Genomic DNA, 25,302 nt, shown 5'->3' on the forward strand with positions numbered 1-25,302 from the left:
ATTTCTCTCGTCTGCGTTTCTCTTCTTTTAAACTAAAATCCCGGTTTATTAATAATGATATAATATCATACCTTCTTAATTTTCCAATCAGTTTATGTTATTGCGTGTGCTTCGTTTACTTTTGCACGGTTACTTGGAACTCTTCCAATTATATTTTAGCCTCCTATTTTTGTATCTGAAAGCTGTTCATACTACCTGGTGTGTAGTGATAATATAAGATTTGTTTCCACACCCTGTGTTTGGTTTGATTTTATCCCTCGGGTTGCATATTCCAGAATATGGAATACACTTCCAGCTGTTGCTCAGGGCTGCATTCATTTGGCATATTCAGACGTCTCGTGGTTGATTTTTACAAATCAATTTTTATTTATAAATGGTTACAGAAAAAATTATATGTAGTTATCAGGTTTTTTTATCCTTTAATTCATGGATGGACTTTACTTCGTGGATGGACTTCATCGATGGCCTTTATATCATGGGTGGCAGCGATGCCTTTGATGTCTATTTATACTATTTTTCTGTAAAAACTTTTTTTTAGCATTTGTCGTAGTTGAACGGTGTTTTACCGCTATGAGTCCTCATGTGTTCAGTGACGTTGTGATTTTGACTAAAACCTTGCTTACACATGCTGCACTTGAATTGCTTTACGCCTTTGTGGATTCTTATGTGGGTGGTGAGGTGCCTATTCTGACTAAAATCTCGCTTTCATATGGTGCACATAAATGGCTTTTCACCTTTCACCTCCTTCAAAATATTTGTTCCTTCAAATTCTATATTTAAACGCTTTATGAGAGAAGAGTGAGGTCTTTTAAATCGTAATTTTTTAGTGACGGACTAATGATGTAGTTTCATTATTTTTTGATTATTATTATTGTTCTAATAGTCAGCACTTTGGGCACCAAAATCTGTAGACCCAGAAAATCGAATTGTTTTCGCTCTTTTAAAATTTTATTTTAAAAAAAGATCAAACGATGATATTGAAAAACCTGCGTCAAGAAAAGGTAATGGCGTAACTTTTCAATTAATATGGTCAATAACGTTTGACTAAGCATAATGACAGCAAATTCATTTGGATAATATTGTCACTATCCCAAGGGATTTCAAAATACTTTTCAATTCAGTTTATTTAAATATATAAAAAAACATAACACCAATAATAATTAGGATCCTGGAAGCGAACTTGTCGAGGACCATAACAAAAGAAAAAAGAAAAAAAGAGAAAACGGGTAATCAAAGCAAATTTAGTAAAAATTTAGAGAAATATAATATCAAAGTCTAGTACATTGTTATACAGCGTGCGAAAACTTGTGGATAGCTCGACACTGGTGGGTATTATATTCCAATCAAGTATAGATTTATAAATGGGGGATCGCTGGGTGGAGCTAGAGACACACTCGAGGACAATGAAGGAACGGTTACATGAACGGAGACAGAGGCCTTCAGAATTATTACTATTAAAATAAGATAATAATTGGGGAGGATGATTTTTATGGTAAGCGGAGTATGCAAGGGATAGATTTAATTTTTTGATGAATTTTTCAAAAGGGATAATACCAAAATTTGAGTTCAAGTCCTGGATGGGATATAGTTGGGGTAGCCGAAAAACTGCTTTGACGGCACAGTTTTGGGCAGATTTTAATTTATTGGTAACTGAAAGATAAGTGCTGCCCCAAACAGATCCGCAGTATGAGATATATGGGTAAATAAAAGAGTAATAAAGGGTGACAAGGAAGAAAATAATTCACACGATTAATCATACTTACCTGTCGTAAGATTATGGCTCTGATGTAGGAAACATGTGTTGCAAATGATAGGCAGGAGTCTATGTGGACACCAAGAAACTTGGCAACTTTGACCTGCGGGAGGAGATTGGTAGAATATTTTAGGCCAAGTGCTTGCTGAGCTTCTTTTTTTTGTAAGGGGTACGAAATAATAAAACCCGACTTTTCTTACTGTTAATGGTCATGCAGCTAACGAGACACCACTCCTGTACTCTATTCAGAAGGATTTGAGTAGAGGTGACGACGGTTGGTAAATTAGGGGTGATGAAAAAGTTGCTATCGTCAGCAAAAAGTACTGGGTGCACTGATAGACGCATGTCCGTAACCAAAGCATTAATATACAGGAGAGAAAGTATTGGACCAAGAACAGAGGCCTGCGGGATGCCCCTCCGGATAGGTAGGGGATGTGAAGTCACCCCGCCAAAACTTGCACTCTGTACTCTACCAGAGAGGTAAGCGCCGAACCGTGAGAAAGTGGCGTCGATTAGTGCATGAGCAGCTGAAATTTTGGAACGGAAGCCATATTGATTAGGAGAAATCAAAGAGTCTGAAGGATGAATCCCAAATAAAAAGGGAGAAAGACGTCGGAATATAATTCACTCAAGCACTTTAGATATAACTGCGAGAAGTGAGATTGGATGATAATTACTTATCTCAGACGGATCGCCTTTTTTGTGAATCAGGATAACAATTACTGATTTAAATAGTTCTGGGAAGACTCCATTGGTCATAGACAGGTTTGCTATGTGCACAATGGATTCACAGACATAGGAAGATACGGTCCTAAGAAGCTTATTACTTATGCCAAAGAAGTCAGGTGTACTACTATTAGAGAGAAATTCGATCGCTTGAAGTAAAGAAATCTTTACTATTAGTTGGAGAGAAAAACATGGATCTGGGATTCTTGCTAAGATGTACTGACTGGGAGGGGAAACAGGAGTTACCATTTGGAATACTAGTGAAATAATTATTAAAAGCACTCGGTACTGAAATTGGGTCAATTAATCTACCACTGATGTCCTTAAAGTTAATAGGTACAGATCTTGGATTCCTTTTTTTGAAAGAATTTCATTTATTGTGGACCAAATTTTGTACAAGTTCTCTTTGCAGTGAGAAATTTTTGTATAATAACAATTTTCTATTGCTTCCCGGACGAGTTTGGCATATAAGTTTTTGCATTTTAATAATTAGTTAGGTCAATAACGCTAATGGTTTTGCAAGCTAACTTATATAGGTCATTTTTATGGTATGAGGGGATTATCAGGCTATTACACATCCGGGGGCGTACATGAGTAATTTTTTGGTTTGATTTATGGACTAGAAAGGTTGAACTGATAAGATCACTCAGTCCCTGTGTAAAACCATTTGTGGCAGAATTAATATCTTGACAATGCAAAACCTTGGACCAGTCAAAGGATTTCAAGCGATCCGTGAATCGGGTCATATTCACAGTATTTATATTCTATTAGACATAGGGGTATTAGCTCTAGAGGGTTGAGTAGCTGGTAGGGAGGGTAGGGAAAGATAGATTGGAAAGTGGTCTGACAGGTCACAGAATATTATTTTGGAGGAAAGGTGGTTTCCTAGGGAAGTGGATACAAGATTGTTATCAATTACAGTAGCTGTAGACCTCATAGGATCAACTCTAGTAGGAAAAAGGATTGTGGGAACAAGACCACTTGAGGTAAATGTTTCAAAAAAGGTATCACAATCATTATTATTGCTAACATTTAGTAAATTGCAATTGAAGTACCCAAAAACTATTGCCTTCTTTTGTGGTAAATTAATAAAACTAGAAAAATCATCAAACAGATTACAAAAGAAAGGTGTCGGAAATGGTAGTGGTTTATAAAACAATAAAAAATAAAAGAACTCTCGTCAACACTTATGTCTACGATTATTGAATAAATGCATCTATTATTTGTAGGTTGCGAGAATAAGGATTCAGAGTCTATTAGCCTAGTGAATTTTAGACTTGACCGGATCTAAAGAGAAATGCCGCCAGAGGACCTGGTTAATTTTCTTTCGATATGAATAGCTTGAAAGTCAGGGAGGGAAAATTCATTAGTATCATCAATTTCTGAAAGCCACGTCTCCGTTATTCCAATTACGTCGAAAGGGCAGTAACCATTAATTAAAATTAAGTCTTTAAAATTAGCTCACTTATCCCGTATGCTTCAGCTGTTAAAGCAAAATGCATTAAGTTAGGTCTCATCCATTAGCTTAGGTTTTACATTTTTCACAAAATCAAAAGTGTCGAGATATTCTTCTTTTAATTGTCAATTTGTGTATTGGCCGAGAAACGCCAGCAGTTGCGGAAACGCCAGCAGTTGCGGAAATGCCAGCAGTTGCTGGCCGTAAACTCTAAAAAACGGAATTTTGATACCAATAGTTACACCAAAAGAATCGCATTTTAATGCTGATTTTAAATATATAAGTTCCATAAGTTTAGTCTGACCCATCAAATGTTACGAGCCTGAGAAAATTTGCCTTTATTTTAAAAATAGGGGGAAACCACCCCTAAAAGTCATAGAATCTTAACGAAAATCACACCATCAGATTCAGCGTATCAGAGAACCATACTGTAGAAGTTTCAAGCTCCTATCTACAAAAATGTTGAAGTTCGTATTTTTTGCTAGAAGACAGATCACGCATGCGTGTTTATTTGTTTGTTTGTTTTTGTTTTGTTTTTTTTCCAGGGGTGATCGTATTGACCCAGTGGTCCTATAATGTTGCGAGAGGGCTCATTCTAACGGAAATTAAAAGTTCTAGTGCCCTTTTTAAGTGACCGAAAAAATTGGAGGGCACCTAGGCCCCCTCCCACACTCATTTTTTCCCAAAGGCGCCGGATCAAAATTCTGAGATAGTCATTTTATTCAACATACTCGAAAAACCTACTAATTATGTCTTTAGGGACGACTTACTCCCCCACAGTCCCCGTGGGAAAGGCAAGTTACAAACTTTGACCAGTGTCTACATATAGTAATGGTTATTGGGAAGTGTACAGATGTTTTCAGGGGGATTTTTGGTTTGGGGGAGAAGGGGTTTAGGGGAGGGACTGCGTGGGGGGATCTTTCCATGGAGGGATTTGTCATGGGGGAAGAGAATTTCCATGAAGGGGGCGCAGGATTTTCTAGAATTATTTAAAAAACAATGAAAAGATAAAATTTGAAAAAGTTTTTTCAACTGAAAGTAAGGAGCAGCATTAAAACTTACGAACAGAAATTGTTGTGCATGTAGGGTTCACCTCCTAATGCCTCGCTCTTTGCGCTAAAGTATTTTTGGTAATTTCAGCTATTCATTCTACGGCCTTTGTGATTCAGGTGTCATTCTTAAGGAATTGGGACAAAATCTAAGCTGTAGTGTAAAGAGCGAGGTATTGACGAGGGAGTGAACCCCCTTATATACGTAATAAAAACATATGAATATAGAAGTTCGCTACGTAAGTTAATTCACAAGTAACGTATATTTTTTACTAATAAAAACGTTCGTAAAAAAATAAAAGTTCTAGTTACCTTTTTAAGTAATCAAAAAATTGGAGGGCAACTGGACCTCCTCCCCCGATCCTTTTTTCTCAAAATCGTCTGATCAAAACTATGAGAAAGCCATTTAGCCAAAAAAAAATTAATATGCAAATTTCTTTTTAATTATTCATGTGCGGAGAGCCAAAATCAAAACATGTATTAATTCAAAGACGTTCAGAAACTAAATATGAAAAAAAAAAGTTTTTTTTCGAAAGTAAGGAGCGAAATTAAAACTTAGAACGAGCAGAAATTACTCCGTATATGATAGGGGCTGTTCCCTCCTCAACGCCTCGCTCTTTGGAGCGGGACCTCGTGTCTCAGAGCTCTTATTTTAAATCCCGACCGGTATTAAGCCTCTCATTTTCCTTTTAAATCAATCTATTGATCCTTAGAATTTTGCTAGAGCTCATGCCATATGAGCTCTTGGCTCTTCTGACCTCGCCACAAGTACCATATGAGCTCTTAGCTCTTGTTTTTTCTTAGATTTCTTGCCTTTGACTAGGGCAGTGGCACCGACTACCATCTTGGGAGGTTGTTGCACTGTCAGAGACTGTATTAATATGATTTGCAGTTGAGTCTAAAGGCTTAACTAGCTTTGAACTGGAATCTATGTCCTTTTTGATGGAAGATAGATGAGCTATAGCTGTTTGTAAGATGTCATCACCTAGGAGTTTAGTGATAGCTTTCTTCTTGAGAATAGTTTTTGGGTTCCTCAGGTTCATAACTAACCTCAATTAAGTGACTGACTAAGATAACTTGCAAGCCTTTGCCATTCTTGGCTACTTTCAGATGAATCTTTTGGAGGGCGGGATGTTGAAGTAAACTTAGGTAAGGGATGGGGGGACGGACTAGAACCTTGAGTATGAACATTGTTTGCCTCTTTTGGAAATGATACTGTCTTTGTATCTTCTACAGCAACTGTTGCTTGGCTTCTACTGGACCGATGGGCTGTGGGTTGCCAAGGGATTCTTGCAGCTACGACTAAGTAGGGTAGGTTCATTTTATCGATGTTCTAAAGATTACGACTCGATTTTGGTGAGCCGGGCAAGATTGTTTTTGGTGGGCTGTGTGTCCCTTACGGTTACAATTTCTGCAGAAAGAGTCTGAGCTCAGGGCATTCACTAATTGCGTGGCCTGTTTTCCCACACTTAAGACAAGACGGATGGGACTGCTTGCAGTGTTTTTTTGCTCTGGCCGTGGGCCAGAATAGTGGAGCATTGTAGGGGCTTAGGCTTATAAATCTTGTAAAAAAGGGACATGCCGTACAAGAATATTTCTCTGTTTAGCTCAACTTTGCAGGAAATGAGGATTGAACGGCTTGGGTGAAGGACTCCTTCTTTGTTTAAACTTAGCATTATTGCAGTTGAAGGATTGATGAGAAGGCCTGAAGAATCTATTAGTTCAGTTTGTATTTCCTTCACCTTTACACTGGTATCAACACCATACAGCACATACTTGTGTAACTTTTCCACATCTTTTTTTGTGGTTAAAACTTTAGAGCCATCAAGAATCATTTCTTTGGATTTTGACAGGCTATGGTCTGCAGCCTGAGAAGACGTAAAGTAAATATCAATAGACTCGTCCTGCTTGAAAAAAAGTCCAAAATTCATCTTGGCGATTAGAAAGACAGCTTTCCTAATTTGAATTATTCAATCTTTTGAAAAGGGTTGGCCATTGGTTTTCTTGATTGAGACAGTATAATAATTGGGGTAATTGAGAGTACTAGTTTCTGGGACACTTGAAGAGAGGGTTGCACTATCACTGGCGAACGAGTTTCATCCTTTTTCCTCTTTTTGCTAGGCGTCTCAGCTCTTTCATTAGAGTTAGTTACGGCTAAGGCCTGAATTCCTGACAAGTGGCAATAAATCTTGTAGCAATAATTAAAATGAAAACACGTGATGTTCTCTGGAGGCATTGCTTGATCCATTGAGTATTTCTCGTATGGTAAAATGTGATTAAGGAGTTTAGAGACATTTATACAAAAGAAGCGATAGCTATAATCCACGTAAAAAATATGGCATTATTACTTATATTATTCACAAAGCTGTGCGACTCTATGGGAGGTCTTATACCATTTATACCTCCCATAGAGGTATCATAGAGGTCTTCTGGTATAAGTTACAAATGGTATAAGTTACCTTCTCTTTTCCTCTTATACCTCTCTTCTGTTTTATTGTGAAGAACACTGGTTGCCAAAGTCACACAGAGGATGCATGAACTCAAAGTAGAAATTGCAATTTTTATTGAAGAAATTCAACGCGAGGACGTAAATATGTTTAAAAATGACAATTTGATTATTAACCTGACCGGTTTGTTAACTCATTTCTCAAATTATTTTGATGATCTTGATTTTACAAAATATGCGTGGATATAGAATCCATTTATCGGGGAAGAAGATGGCAAACTGGATTAATAACAAATGAGACAGAAAACTTGATTAAATTAGCCTGTGATAATTCTTTAAAGCAATATTGTCACCATTTATCTCTTTTTCAATTTGGGCTAGATATTAATAGCAAGTATAATATTTCGTCAAATAAAGCTTTAAAAACATTGATGCCGTCCACAAAGTCTTCTTTATACGAGACAGGACTTTCTGCATTGGCTGAAATGAAACCGGAACACAGTTTTCGTTTGGTTGTAGAAAAGGAGCTTTGTGCAGTCATCTTATCGTTGACACCGAGGCTAATTATAGGCATCCATCTCATTAAAAGACAACAATATAAAATTGTAATTTGTTTTCTTCTGTTTGTAAGATATTGTCTAAATAAATTTCGTACTACTAAAAAATTTTCAGTCTGTATTATTTTGCGAATTGAAAGGGAGGCCCCACGTGATCAAACATTTTTAAGGGAGCCGTAGTAAAATAAAGTTTAGAAACCACTGATATAAACAATAACTAAAATCTGTGATTAGTAGAATGAAATGATATGAAAAAAGAATTATTAAAAAAAGATCTTAGTGTTTTGGAAATGAAATTACTAGATTTTTGGTACTTCTTTTTTGCTTTATATTGAGCATAATTTCCTTTTTTTAGGACCGAAAAAAGAGTGTTTCCTTCAGGCGACTTAACCGTCAGAAGATATATTCCTACCCTCCAGTAGAAAATAACTATAAAACGTTAGAAATCATTGGAGATTCAGGCCCTGAAAGTCCAAGACGTCAATGGATTCAATTACAAAATAAGGAGGAGCAAATGAAGCAACTCGCCCAGTTGGCCGGTTGGTGTTTCCATTTCTCTTAACTAAACTAAACTCCCATCTCTTAGACTTGCATATTGTTGCTAACTCTTCCGTATATTAATTTACACTCGTTCATAAACATTAATTCATTTCATAATAGATACTGGGGGGGGGTCTGTACAAAAAAAAATGGGAAACTAGGTATTTAAGTAATTTCAACTGTCTGTCTTTAACTAAAATACCATGTTCTAAGCTTGCACAATGTAGATGGCTCTTCATTATATGAATACAATGATTCACACTCGTTCATAAACAAAAACTGATTTTCTAAAAGAGGAGAGGGGGCTTTAAAAATGAGAAACAAAGCGTTGTAAATGTATGTAGTTCTATTTTTGAATTTTGTTTGACAAAAGTAGCTTAAAAATAAGACAAAATTCTGTTTAACAAATAAGATTAAATTTGATAAATCACCATTTTTATGAATCAATCGCAAAAACAAGAATTATCACTGAACTTTTTCATGCATATATTACACTTGAAAGGTTTCTCCCCAGTATGAATTATTTGGTGTCTCGATAGATGAGAATTACAGCTGAATTTTTTCCTACATATGTCACACTCAAAAAGCTTTTCTCCAGAATGACTTCCTTTATATTCAGATACATCATGTATCACTTGATTGTAATCTGATGCCCCATGTTGAAAATCTGAATCTATTTCTTGTTTTAGACATGTATTGATTAAGCCAGGTATACTAGATATTCCATTTACATGGGAGGGTAGATCATTCTCAACCAATGATGTGACAGAGATGTCTAAAAAAAAGTCAAACTAAATTATTGCTTTTGAGATTTATTTATCAACAATATATTTATCATTTATCAGCAATATATTTATCAACAATACAATTTATCAGGAAAATTGACATCCTGGTATATTCAGGCGTAAACAAACAATTTAGATGGGTCAGATGTTTGAGAAAGTTCGTTAAGAGCCTTATTTTTAGAAAAAATATTTATGTTAGAGACGTCATTTATATATACATCAGAATTGCAATGACGTCACACTTATATGGAAAAACTAAAGATTTTCAGGTAAGGAGAAGATTCCATTGAATTGCTTAAAGAGCAAAAACTGGTAATTACAAAATTATTTGCATATATTTTAATAAGGGATTACAGAAACTCAAAAACCTTAAAAAAGAAAACCAAAAACTTAACTTGGTTTATATACTTAAACATATTAGTATTGTAAAAACTTTGACTTGTCACTGCCTAAATTCGTTTTTGACAATTTTACTGACATTATGGATGATATAGAACCTCCTCAGAATATATCATTTGAAGGAATGGTGATAGCTTACGGGAATTTATTGGTTATGGCACTTCTGCCCATTTTTCTTGGTGCCTTTAGATCTGTGAAGCATCATAGCCTGCAAAAGAAAAGACTAGAGGAATCTGGAGAAAAACCTGATACAATGAGTACAAAAGATACTGCAACGTTTCCTTTGATTGCAAGTAGTGCACTCTTTGGTATTTACATATTCTTCAAGATTTTTTTAAAGGCTTACATCAACTATTTATTGACTTTCTTATTTTTCATCTTTGGTGTTTCAGCTCTAACGCATCTATTGAGCCCTGCCTTGGAAAGATATTTCATAAAAGTAAGATCTTATTTTAAATATACCTTAGGTATCTATATAAGATACGGTATCATCCCCAACTTCTTGCCTCTGAGAAAGTTTGATATCATCTTAACAGAAAGTAAACACGAAAGTGAAGGTGAAGACAAGTTTTTGAAGACAAAAAGCATATTTGCTTTGAATTTTTTGACTTCTGACATCATAACTGCTGCCTTGTCATCAGCCATTGGAGTTTGGTACCTCATGAAAAAGCATTGGATAGCAAATGATATTTTTGCATTTACTTTCGCCGTTAATGGAGTTGAATTACTTTTCTTGAACTCTGTTTTGACTGGTTACATTTTCCTCTCCTGCCTATTCATTTATGTTTCCTGGGTTTTTGGAACCAATGTGAAGGTACCTGTTACCAAATCCTTTGAAGCACAAATTAAATTGATTTTCCCTTCGGACTTGCTTGAAAACGGCCTTTCAGCAAGTAATTTTGCCATGTTGGGACTTGGAGACATTATTATCCCTGGAATATTTATTGCTCTTCTCTTGCGATTTGACCATAGTTTGAACCGAGGTAGAAGCACATATTTTACCGCCACCTTTTTTGCCTACATTGCCGGACTGTTCCTGGCCATATTCGTCCCGCACGTGTTCAAACATGATCAGCCTGCTCTTCTTTACTTAGTGCCAGCGTGTCTTGGCACACCAATACTCATAGCTGCCATCAAAGGTGATCTTAAAGCACTCTTCAAATACGAAGATCATTCATCCGAAGAGCACATACGTGTATTTTTATTTTTCAGTCGTGTATTTTTATTTTTATGCACTAGTTAATATTTGTTTTTCATGAATATTTTTGGGAAATTTTCTAAATATTTTTATTTATACTTCATTTAAATTGCTTAATAGGAATGAATAACTTTAATGTAATTCAATATAAGTTTTACTTCCTTCTTTTTTAGACTAGGAATAGGACGAGGATGTCTAGAAAAGATACGCTGAAGGACTTTCATTTTACCTTCATACCTTTAAGTTTTCCCTTCATTGAGGGTAAAAGGTTAGGAATACGGCATTAGAGTTTAGCGCTGCCGATCTCCGTTTCACGCTTCTTCGGCCAGAAAGTGTAATGGGGTTCAGCCATCCTTTGCCTAGGCGCACCCCTCCTGCCTGCCTTTTCCGGATTTTTGCTGGTGCCCACTTAGAGCAGGTTCGAATCTGGCTGAGCTTACAGGGGCAAGCAACTGACCTCTGTCACAAAATAAATAACCAGTGATACCAGGATTCGAGCGCCTCTACTCACGGTTAAAGAATTTCAAGTCCAGCATGCTAGTCCCTAGGCTAGGGTAAACTAAGAATTTGAGAATCTATGTATTAACATAGCTTAACACTAATTATAGTAATTAATAATCAAATTGATTGATAAAATGATCATTAAATAATGATAAAAGGATTGACGTCGATTTCATTTGATATTCTATTGGATATGTTAAATCCATAATTTTTCAATAATTTTTCCTATTCTAGATTGGGAATACGACGAAGAGGGGAATGAACGAAGTTCACCAGATTACGAGTTTACGGTTGTTGGGGGAGAAGCACCGACAAGGAGGAAGGAAAAACAGCATCAATTCTCAGATATCTACAGTTTGAGTAATCTCGAACAGGTTGATCAAGGTAGGTCAAATGCAACAGAAAAATAGTGTAAAGACAGGTAGATAATTGTCATATTAGTAATTAGATGCCAAATGTCAATTTATTCTTTTCCATCTAATTTTGTTTCTCCTTTTAAAACTCTTATTTCCCTTTATTTACCTTATTTACTTTATTTTTTCTTATTTACCTTAGTATACCATGTATTTACTATATGTCGTTTAAGTATTCGTAAAAATTTAATATTTTTGCCTGCAAATTCGTTTGCTGTTACCCAAAATTGTCCGTCAAGATTTGTGAATAAATGTGATTTTGTGCTTGTAATTCAAAAGGTTCATGGTTACAGTGATAACTAAAGAACGAACCATTGCCTATAACCGAAATTAAAATACAGGTTTAAAAAAAAAACGGGTAGGTAGGGAAAAATTGCTATTCGTAGCTAATTGAGGGATTATAACTATCATCTCGAGTAGTCTTAGTAGTAAAGTATCATTTCAAAAACAAATTTTTTGCCTTAAACTCGTCATAAATGATGTCAGATCGAAATAAAAAATACACTATTAGAATGGCCTCTTGCCTAAAACCTGTATAAGAATCCTATATTCTCCTGGCTTGAACAACAAGGAAAATCACTTATGCCTAGGTAGCACTGATATGTTCTCTGTTTCGTCTTCTTTTCCTTCTGCACTGCTAGTGAGGCACTGGAAAATCAGAGAAAACTGCTTCTAGTACGTTTTGTAACTAACAAAACACAATCTTAAATATGCAATATAATTTTCCGGCAAAAGCTGTATCTTTATATACAAGATGGCACAATACATGTATCAATTGACCAGAGATTATGCAACACACGTATCTTTTGAAAACTACTTTTCTGTGGTATGATGTCATATTCGAGTGATTCCGCTCCTTGAATTCTTTTGGTTTGTTATGTACTAGTTTCCAAGGAGGAAAAGCCGAATGCTTTTTTATATTGTGAGTTACAAATAAAAAAAATATGTTCACAATATGTACAAACGTAATATGTAAAATGTAATATGTAAACGTAATATGTAAATATGTAAAAAACGTAAAAACGTTGCACTTTAATTGTTTGATTAGTATTTTTGAGCTTTAGTTCTAGCTGCAATCATACTATCATGCTAGGAGGGTGTGGTCTGTGATTTTTTAAGTGGAACTGATCTATGGGCTACTAGATGTGCTTTAAATACTGCAGTACAAAAAGGAATTGTACATCTAGGCTTTTGCTTGTTCTAGTATTCGAAAAACCATTTCTGGATTGAATTTGTGCAAACCAAATACCATAAATGATGTATTCTTTTCAATGACTCGGACTATTTCAGTAGAAATTATCCATGTAAATGCTTTTGTCTTAAAATCTACGTTATAAAAATTAAAAGGAGACAGAAAATACAGTAAATTACCCAAAGAACCATAGATATTTTCAAAATAAGGTAGTAAAAGATTTTACTGTACAATCTAAACAAGTATACACAATAGATAAGTAGGAGCTTTATGAAAACCACCTTAGCTCCATTTGGAGGGAATCGACGTCGTTTTGGGAGAGGTCAGCAAACAGATATCTATATATATAAAAATAAGTTGTCTGTGGATCTGTGGATCTGTGGATCAGGTGACGTCATGTTTGTCCGCATATGACGTCTGAATTATTTCACACTAATACAAAAGAAGAAAAAAACTAAAAAAGGTAAAAACTACAAAAAAAAACTAAAAAGAAAAAAAACTAAAAAAGCTAAAAAACTAAAAAAAACTAAAAAAAGGTAAAAATCTAATAACTAAAAAAAAAACTGAAAAAAATAAAAAAAGGCAAAAACTACAAAAAAAATAAAAACTAATAAAAAAACTAAAAAAGCTAAAAAACTAAAAAGAACTAAAAAAAACTAAAAAAAGGTAAAAAACTAAAAAAAACTAAAAACTAAAAAAGAAAAAAACTAAAAAAAATGGAAAAAACTGAAAAATAAAAGAGAAAAAGAAAACTAAAAAAATATGAATAAATATATATAAAAATAAGTTGTTTGTGGGTTATGTCTGTCTGTCTGTCTGTCGAGCGACGTCGTGTTTGTCCGCATATGACGTCTGAATTATTTCACACTAATACAAAAGAAGAAAAAAAACTAAAAAAGGTAAAAACTACAAAAAAAACTAAAAAGAAAAAAAACTAAAAAAGCTAAAAAACTAAACTAAAAAAAAACTAAAAACTAATAAAAAAACTAAAAAAGCTAAAAAACTAAAAAAACTAAAAAAACTAAAAAAAGGTAAAAAACAAAAAAAAACTAAAAACTAAAAAAGAAAAAACTAAAAAAAAGGAAAAAACTGAAAAATAAGAGAAAAAGAAAACTAAAAAAATATTAATAAATATAAAAAATATAAATATAAATATAATATAAATTAGCAATCAACAAAGCACCGAGACACAAATGACGACCGGGACACAGGGAGTATAAATGACGACCAGGACATAAGTAAAAAAAAAAACTAAAAAAACTAAAAAAATGGTAAAAACTACAAAAAAAACTAAAAACTAATAAAAAAACTAAAAAATCTAAAAATCTAAATAAACTAAAAAAGAAAAAAAAGAAAAAAGGAAAAAAATAAAGGAGAAAAACAAAACTAAAAAACGAATGTATATACAGACCGGGACACCGGGATACAAATGACGACCGGGACACAGGGAATATAAATGACGACCGGGACACAGGGACACAACTACAATGGGGACGCCGGGGGGCACAGGGGGATATAAATGACGACCGGGACACCGGGACACAAGGAATATAAATGACGCCCGGGACACTCAAAGAGAAATCACAGACTGGAACACCGGGACACAAATGACGACCGGGACACAGGGAATATAAATGACGACCGGGACACAGGGACATAACTACAAAGGCGACGCCGGGGTGCACAGGGGGATATATAAATGACGATGGCGACTCAGGGAATGGTCGATTAGCAATCACCATCAACAAAGCTCAAGGGCAATCATTAGAATCATGAGGTATAGATCTGAATACGGATTGTTTTCCCATGGACCATTATATGTTGCATGTTCAAGAGTCGGTAAACCTGACAATCTATTTATATGCACAGACAATGGGACAGCAAAGAATGTTGTATATTCGCAAGTTTTACGTAGTTAAAAACATATATATATATATATATATATATATATATATATATATATATATATATATATATATATATATATATATATATATATATATATATATATATATATATCTATATTCACAGGTGGGACATAGGGACACAACTACAATGGCGCGTAACTAATATGGCGCGTAACGACTTACGCGCGCGGGGGGGCTTGGGGGGGGGGGGGCGAAGCGCCCCCACCAACTAGGTGTTGGGGTGGCGCGAAGCGCCACCCCAACAGCTAGTCTATATATATAAAAATAAGCTGTCTGTGGATCTGTGGATCGTGGATCAGGTGACGTCATGTTTCGGCTGACGTCATGAAATTAGTTGCCATCATTTTTGCTTTGAAGGTGACGTCATTCAAGTTATATAAGACATATGTTCGCGTAGAATTCTATTAATGTTTAAGTTTACAATGACTGATGAAGATGCTCAAAGAGTCTATGCCAAAAAACTTGCTGCTGATAGAGAAAGTCAGAAAAGAAAGCGTGCCGAGGAATCAAAAGAACAGCAAGGAAACAGGCTTGAGGCTAAAGAACGCAAAACCGCGCAGTTAGATGAAGATCCACCTGGACAGCGAGAGTCAAAACATATTAAAACTGAAAATGATAGCGATGATGATTGGGTTTGGGATTTTGACTTGGATAAGGTCATCAATGACTACCAGATTTTAGTTAAAAAAACAAAGGTTCGGCGATATGTATTTCATAGTGAAGCTGAAAAATAAAGAAGAAAAAGAAAACTGAAAAAAGAAAAAAGAGAAATTACAGACTGGGATACCGGGACACAAATGACGACCGGGACACAGGGAATATAAATGACGACCAGGACACAGGTATTTAAGAATATCGTTCAAAGACAAATTTTTAATTGTAAGAAGACCGTTGAAAGAGAAATTTCTAATTGTAAAATGACTGAAAAACCTACAATGGCAACGGTACCACCATCGAAGTAGATAACCAGTGGGTTTACGGCCAACCTACCATCTTCAAAGATACCACGATAGGAAGACTCTACACCGTTCACCCCAATCAACATGAATGCTTCTTTCTACGCCTGCTTTTGGTGAATGTACCCGGTCCGACATCCTTTGAGTATTTGAGAACTGTAAACGGTACTATACATGACACTTACCGTAGTGCATGCCAAGCTCTGAATTTATTGGAGAATGACCAACACTGGGATAACTGCATCAATGACGCGTGCGAAACGTCAACCCAAAGTCAAATTCGTACACTTGCTCTCCATCAGCTCCTACAGAGTTATGGGAAAAATATAAGTCAAAAATGTCCGAAGATATACTCCATCGAAAACAGTTAGAGACGTCAGAAATGACTTTTGATTTTACATCAGAAATTTATAACGTCACTTTAGTTATTATAGAAGAATTGTGCGTACGTATGGCAAACAAACCTCTTCAGGATTTGGGAATGCCTTCACCTAACCGTATCGCTGCTGTTTCGACATGTGTAGAATTGGATCGTGAACAAAGTTACAGTACGAGTGATCTATTGTCGTATGTACAAAATAACATTTACAAGTTAACGTCGGAACAAAAAGACATTTATGATACGATAGACTCAATTTCAGGACGTATACAACTACCTGCTGATTTCTGTAGTTTAGTGACGTCCAAAAATGAATTGATTGAAAAAGTATTTCCGAATATTCTAAAAAATTATAAAAATAATAAATGGCTAAGTGAAAGAGCGATTCTCGCACCCAAAAATATAGACGTCCACGAAATCAACAATGTTGTTTTGACCAAGATTCGAGACCAGGCAGTCCTTTGCAAGACAGTCGACACAGTTTTGGAACCAAATGAAGCGGTTAATTATCCATCTGAATTTTTAAATTCCATATATCTTTCAGGGTTTCCACCACACGTGCTACAACTAAAAATAGGCGTACCAATAATACTTTTAAGAAATATCAACCCACCAAAGCTTTGCAATGGCACGCGACTTGCCGTAAAAAAAACAATGGAAAGCCTAATAAAGGCGACAATCTTGACAGGGCATTTTGAGGGTAAGGCTGTTCTTATTCCTCGCATTCCCATGATTCCAACGGATCTGCCTTTTCAATTTAAAAGATTGCAATTCCCAATTCGATTAGCATTTGCAATCACCATTAACAAAGCTCAAGGTCAATCAGTAGAAAAATGTGGTATAGATCTTAATACTGATTGTTTTTCCCATGGACAATTGTACGTTGCATGTTCGAGGGTCGGTAAACCTGACAATCTATTTATATGCAGCGACAATTGGACAGCGAAGAATGTTGTATATTCGCAAGTTTTACGCAGTTAATTTGTATTGTATCCATCTATCTATCTATCTATATAAAAACGAGTTGTGTGTATGCATGTTTGTTTGTTTGTAAAAAGAGCGTTTGTATATGACGTCATTATTAGTGCATACGGCTTTGTATATGCACAGACAATGGGAAAGCCAAGAATGTTGTATATTCGCAATTTTTACGTAGTTTAACTCCTGCAGACGAAATGAATGCTTGCCTGAAAAATTCTAATTTATGGGCACACGTAAAAAATATTAAAATTAACTACAAATATGCGTGTCCGATTGCAAAACGATGATTCTGGTCAAACATTTTCAGATCAATTGCTGGCAATTGGAAACGGAAAGCTTCCAGTAGTGGGAAAGCCAAAAATGTTGTATATTCGCAATTTTTACGTAGTTTGAAACACATATATAAATCTATCTATATTCACAGGTGGGACACAGTGACACAACTACAATGGCGCGTAACTAATATGGCGCGTAACGACTTACGCGCGCGGGGGGGCTTGGGGGGCACGAAGCGCCCCACCAACTAGGTGTTGGGGTGGCGCGAAGCGCCACCCCAACAGCTAGTATAATATAATAATGTAATAACACATAATAATATGATATAACATTATTTATTTTATTAATAATTTTATTAATGAAAATAATATTTATATTATTTGCAATATTATATGATAAGACAATAATATCATATAACACGATAATAATTTACTAATATATAATAAAAGTAATAACATAAAACCATTAGTTTATGTGCCTGGCTAAATGGGGCTTGAAGTGATCAATCAAGACTTATAAATTGTCAAATTACGCGCCAGATCATTAATTTTGATAAAATAAGAGTTTTTTTTTCTAGTTTTAACTTTTTGTAATAAAAAGAATGTGGAAAATTCCTTTAGCTACAGACTTATGCGGTAAGATTCTGCTTGGTCAGTCCTGCATCTCCTGGGCTGCTCTTTGTTCAGTTCTGCATCTCCTGGGCTGCTCTCTCTGGGCTGCTGTCTTTGATTACAACTTTCTCTTGTATGTTTTCTCTTACATATCACTGAGCTCGATTTGATGCAAAATACGGTGTCCATTTCTTTAGACGACGCTGTGAGACAATTGAGTAAGCCTACTTGTACAGGTCATTTGCTCGATTCTTTTTCCTTTTATAATTCAGTGTATTTGTTAATACTGGTGTTTTTATGTTCCTTTTATTTTCAGTCGCTATTTTTTTAGCTCATTGTACACTTCTTTTACTCAAAGATTTTTCAAATATTATCGCTATTATATTACTATTATCATTCTTAACAGAACTCTATAGAAAGTTGGCATCATTGTTATTTTGCAGCCTTTATTTTTGGTAATAAAAATTTAACCTACCCTATTTTATGGGCTGTGTCGTCATGTGGGGACACTCAGAAAATAGAATGCTCACTTGTAACAAATAATTGCAATTTCAAATAGATTGCTCTAACACCCTTCTAAGAAGTTGATTTGTCAGTAAAAATCTTCAATATCCCCATCTTTGGTGTAGCAGTTATGAAATAGGGAAAAGTTGAGCTGCCCTCCAAATCCTTGTGGAAACTAAAGTCAAAAGTTAAACTAAATTCGCCGCAAAAGAAGATAACTTATAAGATAGATGCCTCTTCGTGGAAGTAATGGCAAGCAGATGGCATAACAAAAAGCCTTGGTAAGAGCTCAACAGTGTGCATATAGGGCGTTACTAGTAACTGTCCTCAAAACTGACTGGCGTGAGTGGGTGAGTTAAAACCCTTTTTCGTACCCAAAAAAGATAATAAACTTTAAATTTGTATAATTGTACGTTAGACAGCACATAAATACTGCTGACATAATTTTTAAGTAGGCATCGTTGGCATCGTTGGAGATGTGGCATTGGTAAAAAAAAATAGCATTTTGATGGTTTTTGGTGCTTTTGGCATTTATTTACAATTTAAAATATTTCAGGAGGAGAAGACGAATTTTATCCATCAGAACCTCCGGTTTCCAATTTAGCTGGTGTTGGCAGCACCTTCAACCCAAAAGACTTCTTCCCAAAGTGGGCTAAAACTTCTAACCTACGAAAATCCTTCGAGATCGATATTCACAACACAAACGAAAATTTCTGTGATAATATAGGCAGTGATGATAATGGTAATTGTGCAACTGAAATAAATATATCAAACGAGGTCACTCGGGATACGAGCCTGCAAACCAGGTTAGAAGAAAACCAGGAAGCACGTGATATTGCTATTAAAGGTGTATTAAAGGAGACCCTTTTGAATAGTAAGCCCATTGAAGATGGCGACACTGATCTGTTAGTTCTAAAAGAAACTCCAATTGGTTGTTATACGAACAATGATATGGATGGTACTGTCGATGGTAATGAAATATTGAATAGAACCAGGCATTCTAAAGATGACGATTCGGATTCAGTGTCTATTGAACAAACTCAGATGCGGATTGAAAAGAATCGCTACGCTGACGGTATGATTGATGGGCAGCCTATTAATATTAAAACTGAGTTTATTGAAGACGACCAGACAGACTCAGTTGTAAATGATACCAGTTTTATTAATCCTAGTAATTACATAAACAGTGACAAATCTGTTAATAAGTTTGATCAGAATAATTCCGATTTGTTTCGAGAAAACGATAGTTATTTACCGATAAAAAATACCAGTTTAAGAAACACTAGCTTCAGTAATAGAGAAAGTGAATACTTTAGTGAGTATAGTGATGAAGCAGTTATTAGGAATAGTGAGACGCTTAATCAACCAAAAAGGGAATCGCTACCCAATTTAGGAAATTCAACGAATAATGATTGTACAGCGAGCATTTCAGAAGAGAAAGAATATCTTAAACATTTAAAACTCAATAGCACCAGTGATTTCGTAACTGATAGTGATGACAGCGTTGACATAACTAAATTTTTAAGCTAACTTTTTCTGAAATTGGTTAAGACAATTTGTGATTGGATAGCAGATTTAGGATCTTTTTTCGTTATACGTATCCCGCAATTTCAAATGTATTTCTTAGTGGATCTCTAATTGCCTCCATCGTTTTCTCTACCTACACGGCTAGCATAAAACTTGAATATTTGGTATATAAACTATGTGGTACGTAAAACTATAGTATAAAATACCTAGATATTTGGTAAATAAAGCTTGGGTAAATAAAAAAATACATCTTAAATTTTAGGTTAATAATGCTTAAGAAATTAGATATTAGATTTAAAGTTTTAATCTTAAATATTTGATTTATAAAACCATATGGTATATAAAACTGTTATATAAAAATTTTTAATAAAAAGGCTTAAAAAATAAGATATTAGATAACAAATTTCAAGTTTAAATGTTTGATATATGAAAAGATGTGGCATATAAAACTATGGCAAATAAAAACCTTAAACATTTGGTATTTTTGGTGAATAAGACTTGAAAAGTTAAACGCTATTTAAAAAAGTACATCTTAAATATTGGGTTAATAATGCTTGAAGCATTAGATATTAGATTTTAAATTTCGGTCTTAAATATTTGATTTATAAAACCATATGGCATACAAAACTATAATATAAAAATTATTGATATTGGGTAAATAAGGCGTAAAAAATTAAATATTAGATAACAAATTTCAAGCTTAAATATTTGTTATATGAAAAGATGTGGCATATAAAACTATGGCAAAAAAACCTAAACATTCGGTGTTTTTGGTGAATAATACTCGAAAAATTAAACGCTATTTAAAAAAGTACATCTTAAATATTGGGTTAATAATGCTTAAAGCTTTAGATATTAGATTTAAAATTTCGGTCTTAAATATTTGATTTATAAAACCATATGGTATACAAAACTATAATATAAAAATAAAGACAAGTTATAGTCAGAATATATTTTATTAACAGGCTAAAAACCCGGATTAGATTTCATGGATTACGTTCAGCTTGTTGTCTACTGGAACCCCCAAACGTGCAGTGGCGTAGTAGGCTAAAATTTCTGTACCATAAAACTATAATAAAATATATAATATATATAAAAAACTATAATAAAACATATAAAACTATAATAAAAAATTTTAATATTGGGTAAATAAGGCGTAAAAAATTAAATATTAGATAACAAATTTCAAGCTTAAATATTTGTTATATGAAAAGATGTGGCATACAAAACTATGGCAAAAAAAAACTTAAGCATTTGATATTTTTAGTGAATAAGGCTTGAAAAATTAAACATTATTTTGAAAAATCTCAATGTTTAGTATATATGAAACAGAAATACTAAAGGAATGGTTAGAAGGGGCGTACATATAACGGAAAAGGTCCATGTTGTAAATTCCTTTCGCCAGTGTGTAGGAGTATGTATTTAATCATGATAGATTTCCAAAAACTTTAATTGGTGAATTGATTTGCAAAAGCTTTCAAATGAGAGTACACTTTAAGAACTAATTTGAAAACAAATGAAGGTTCGTAGCTTAAGCCTTTGTTTCTCTATAGAAATGTACTTCGACAAAATTAGCAACATAAATGAATCCGTTGGTCATTGGCCATTTTGAAAAATTTCCATACCCTAAGATGTCAAAATCCATGAGCGACAGGATCACTTCAAATAATTCTTTTGAAGTATAATTTCAAGTCCCCTATTTCTATTTCAATCACATATGAGAATTAATCAAAGTCTACTTTCGATAGTTTTTCCGAATTGAAATTTGGACTCTGCGATTTAATCATATATGCTGAAATTAGATTTTTTTTTTTCATTATTTTTTTTTATTATTATGTTAGATATTTTTTTTTCTGTCTTTGACTGCCTCGTTGAAATATTGAAAAACTTAATGAAGATTGGGTTTCTCATTATGGGAACAAATGCTGGTTGTAGTAAATTCGCTGATCTATGCGTCATACGCATGCGTCAGATTTATAGCGAAAAATAACATAAAATACAAAACAGGTATGTAGGGCAGAACTTATTCACTTGGCTTAACTACGCTCCTTAAAATATTTAAGAAATGTCTGAAAGTGATTTCTTACCCATGCAGTAGTTTATTTGAGGAGGGAGGGGTTAATGGAAGGGACAGCAGTTAATAAAAGGTAAATGAAAAAAAAATAAAGAAAATATTGGAAAACTTTGGTAATACCCTGAAATTTTGAGGGAAGTTGGACTAGTCTCTGTCAGTAGGCACGTAAGCAAAAATTTATTGTGGGAAATGTAGAACTCATCAAAATCGTGGATTGCATAAAAGAGTGCAATAAACTGTGGGACTTCGGTATGGTGGGAGAGGGGGTATTGTTATTTTTCCATATATTTATAGTCTTTAAGCGCATGTATTTCATCAAAGTGTCCTTTGAGTCTTGTGAATTCACCTACTTTGTATCGGTGAAGCCGTTAGTATACTTTTGGGACGTTTTTTTGAGACTGAAATTCCAGGTTTTGGACCAAACCATCATGTTCCAGCAATTACAAAACGAGGTTTTTTGTCTTCTTGTGCGCCAAGGTACTCCTAATGGGTACAAAAGAGCAACTGAGTCGTTTAGAACCCAAATGGGTCTTTTTTTCTACTTAAAAAACAAGACAATATATCTTTTCTGATTACTTTATACGATAATAAGGATTAATACAAAAAATTATTTAAACATTATTAAACTTAATCTATAAGAAAATGCATTTAGCTCAAATTCCTGGCTTATTGCTATAAGTTATATTTTAAATAACCGATCTAAACATTTTTTCTTTCGAATGCAAAAAAAAGTATTAAGTCGTTCTTTAATAGATTTATTTTACTTAAATATAAATTTCACTTTAATGCAGTTGAGCAAATTCTCTGTACATAAGCAAAGACAGAAAAAACAATCGTGGATTTTTTCTCCCCAAGGCTACCAACTTTAATGTGTAAATGACTAGCAGTGCATATCTTTTAATCTTTTCCGTTGCTTAATTTTTTAAGGAACTTTTTTTAATTTTTTTAATTTTTCTTAATTTTTAAACAATTTGGTTTCTGAATGAGACAGTTGGTCTATAAGTGGACTTGGAAGAAATATTTTAACTAATTCGGCCATGGCTAGAAGCACAAAATGCTTCACTTTCATCCAATTATGAATATTCAATAGGCCTCCTTTCTTACCCCCTCCCCTCCATGGCTGTTGTTAAAGAAACTTTTTACTTTTGATGTTTGTCCCCAACCCTCAGGGGGTGACAGCAACTTTGTTTAAAGTAGGAGTTTGGTTTTTTGATAATTCAATGTATATTTTTTGTTTCTATACATATGACGTGTGACGTTACGTTACATTGACGTATGACGTGAAGGCCTTTTGCATCAAACTAACGCCATTCTTTTAATACTTCGATTAAAAATATATCTATCTGGACTGCAAAATAAATGAATGAATTAATGCCATTTTCTACGTGTTTACGTAGAAAATGATTCCACACAGTTTTTCAGAAAAAAATGTCTGGTTACAAAATATAAATTCAGTCCCTGTGGGTTACCAAAAGTTGCCACAATTTGTAAAGATAGACAGACTAGGTGTTTTAACTGTACTTACTCTACCGATAACCATGATTCGATGCACAAAAGGAAACATTCCCTTGACAAGAATTTTAAATTTGTGTAGCTTGGAAACTCAAACAAAATAGCTTGGTATTAATACTTATGTTAAGTGAGATTCAACGGGTATAAATCTCTTCAGCGAGTATTTCTTCGAATCCAAAATTAAGTAATATTTAATTTGTGAAGTGAAGCTTAAAAAATTAAATGGACCGATAAAATATGGCCATTTTTAGGCTCTACGGCCATATGGCGGCCACATAAGATTTTTGATGGCTAACGCCACGCCTTTTTTTGTACCTTTAGATTCACTTTCATATATCTCCCCGACCGAAACGTAAAAAATTCTCACACTTATGATTTCACCTAGCTGGGCTTTCACATAAAACTACTTACGCTTCAGGTAACCAAAACAGAGTAAGAATAAATGAGTAAATACTCAGTATAGTATCGTCCATAACCTCCCCCCCCCCCAACAAAATATACTGTTTTTATCATTTAGCAGTTGATTTTAAAAATTTCAACGTAACATAACGATGATAGTTCTGATAATGGCGTTATCAGAAAACGACAAATGAAATAGGAATTTTGTCATCGGAACCATATTACGAGTGCGGTTTATAATACGTCTGTTATACTACGTCATTTACATTATAATACGTCTAAAATACAGCTATAGATATAGTGCGTCTATGACTTCCGTGACGGAATTTCAGTTTTAGCTATGGTTTTCTGATGACTTCATTGTTAGAACCATCATTATCATATGTTCTTGAAACTTTTTAAATCAATATCAAACTGTTGTAAATAATGTTTTTAAAGGAATAGACAATATTGCACTGAGTTTGTGCTTACGCCATTCTGAAGGGAAAGTGGTTTTTTAGATGTCCGAGCTATATGAAATTACAAGTGTAGTAATTTCTAAGTTTTGGTCTAGAAGTTCCATTTGACCCCCCCTCCCTCCCCAACTTAAAAATTCAGTACTCCACTTTCGTCAAGTTTTAGTAGATTTAAATTATTGTTCTAAATGTATTCCTATTCAGGATTGATATCGTTCACTTCATAACGGCTTCGATATTGCTGATTTGTATTTCTCTTCTTGTCGTTTTCAAATATATAGGCTACTCTAATTTATTTTATTGTATAACTTCCTTTTGTGAATGTTCATTCCTTATTGAAGCTGCCTTTTTGCAGGGTTGCCACATGATTTATAATGTTTGTAACTTCTAGTTATTTAGTTAAAAGTGGTGCATAAAGATAGTACCATCTGATTAGATTAGGTTTTGTTTCCGCTACTGAAGTTTCTTAATTGTGGCAACCCTGATTTTTATATTACTTGTCTAGTTTTTGCAACTGCCTTTGTAGTTTGGTAGTTGCCTTTGTTTAACTAGTGGTTGTGATGTTAAATTTGTTTTTTTAGTGTTGCAAAATTCCTCCTCGAATTGCACAATAATATTCAGGTATTTGGAGTATATAAAAACTTTCTGTGGGAAAAAATTGTACCATGTATTTTCAATGAAGTAC

General features: G+C 34.2%; 2 protein-coding genes across 2 annotated transcripts in view; both read left to right on the plus strand.

The window, feature by feature from the left end:
* Window positions 1-20,964, plus strand: part of LOC136038197 (uncharacterized) — a 122,755-nt gene extending 101,791 nt beyond the window's left edge. Inside the window, exons 9-11 of the mRNA XM_065721277.1 lie at window positions 8,343-8,526; window positions 11,645-11,794; window positions 19,207-20,964. Coding sequence (XP_065577349.1) covers window positions 8,343-8,526; window positions 11,645-11,794; window positions 19,207-20,180 — 1,308 coding nt within the window. The 3' untranslated portion in view covers window positions 20,181-20,964. The remainder of the gene's footprint in view (window positions 1-8,342; window positions 8,527-11,644; window positions 11,795-19,206) is intronic.
* Window positions 9,779-11,045, plus strand: LOC136038198 (minor histocompatibility antigen H13-like). Its single transcript, XM_065721278.1, has one exon. The coding sequence runs from the start codon at window positions 9,794-9,796 to the stop codon at window positions 10,952-10,954; it is 1,161 nt and encodes a 386-aa protein (XP_065577350.1). The 5' UTR covers window positions 9,779-9,793; the 3' UTR covers window positions 10,955-11,045.
* Window positions 20,965-25,302: the final 4,338 nt, after the last annotated feature.

This window comes from Artemia franciscana, chromosome 17 (assembly GCF_032884065.1).
Source record: "Artemia franciscana chromosome 17, ASM3288406v1, whole genome shotgun sequence".
In the NCBI taxonomy this organism is placed as follows: Eukaryota; Metazoa; Arthropoda; class Branchiopoda; order Anostraca; family Artemiidae; genus Artemia; species Artemia franciscana.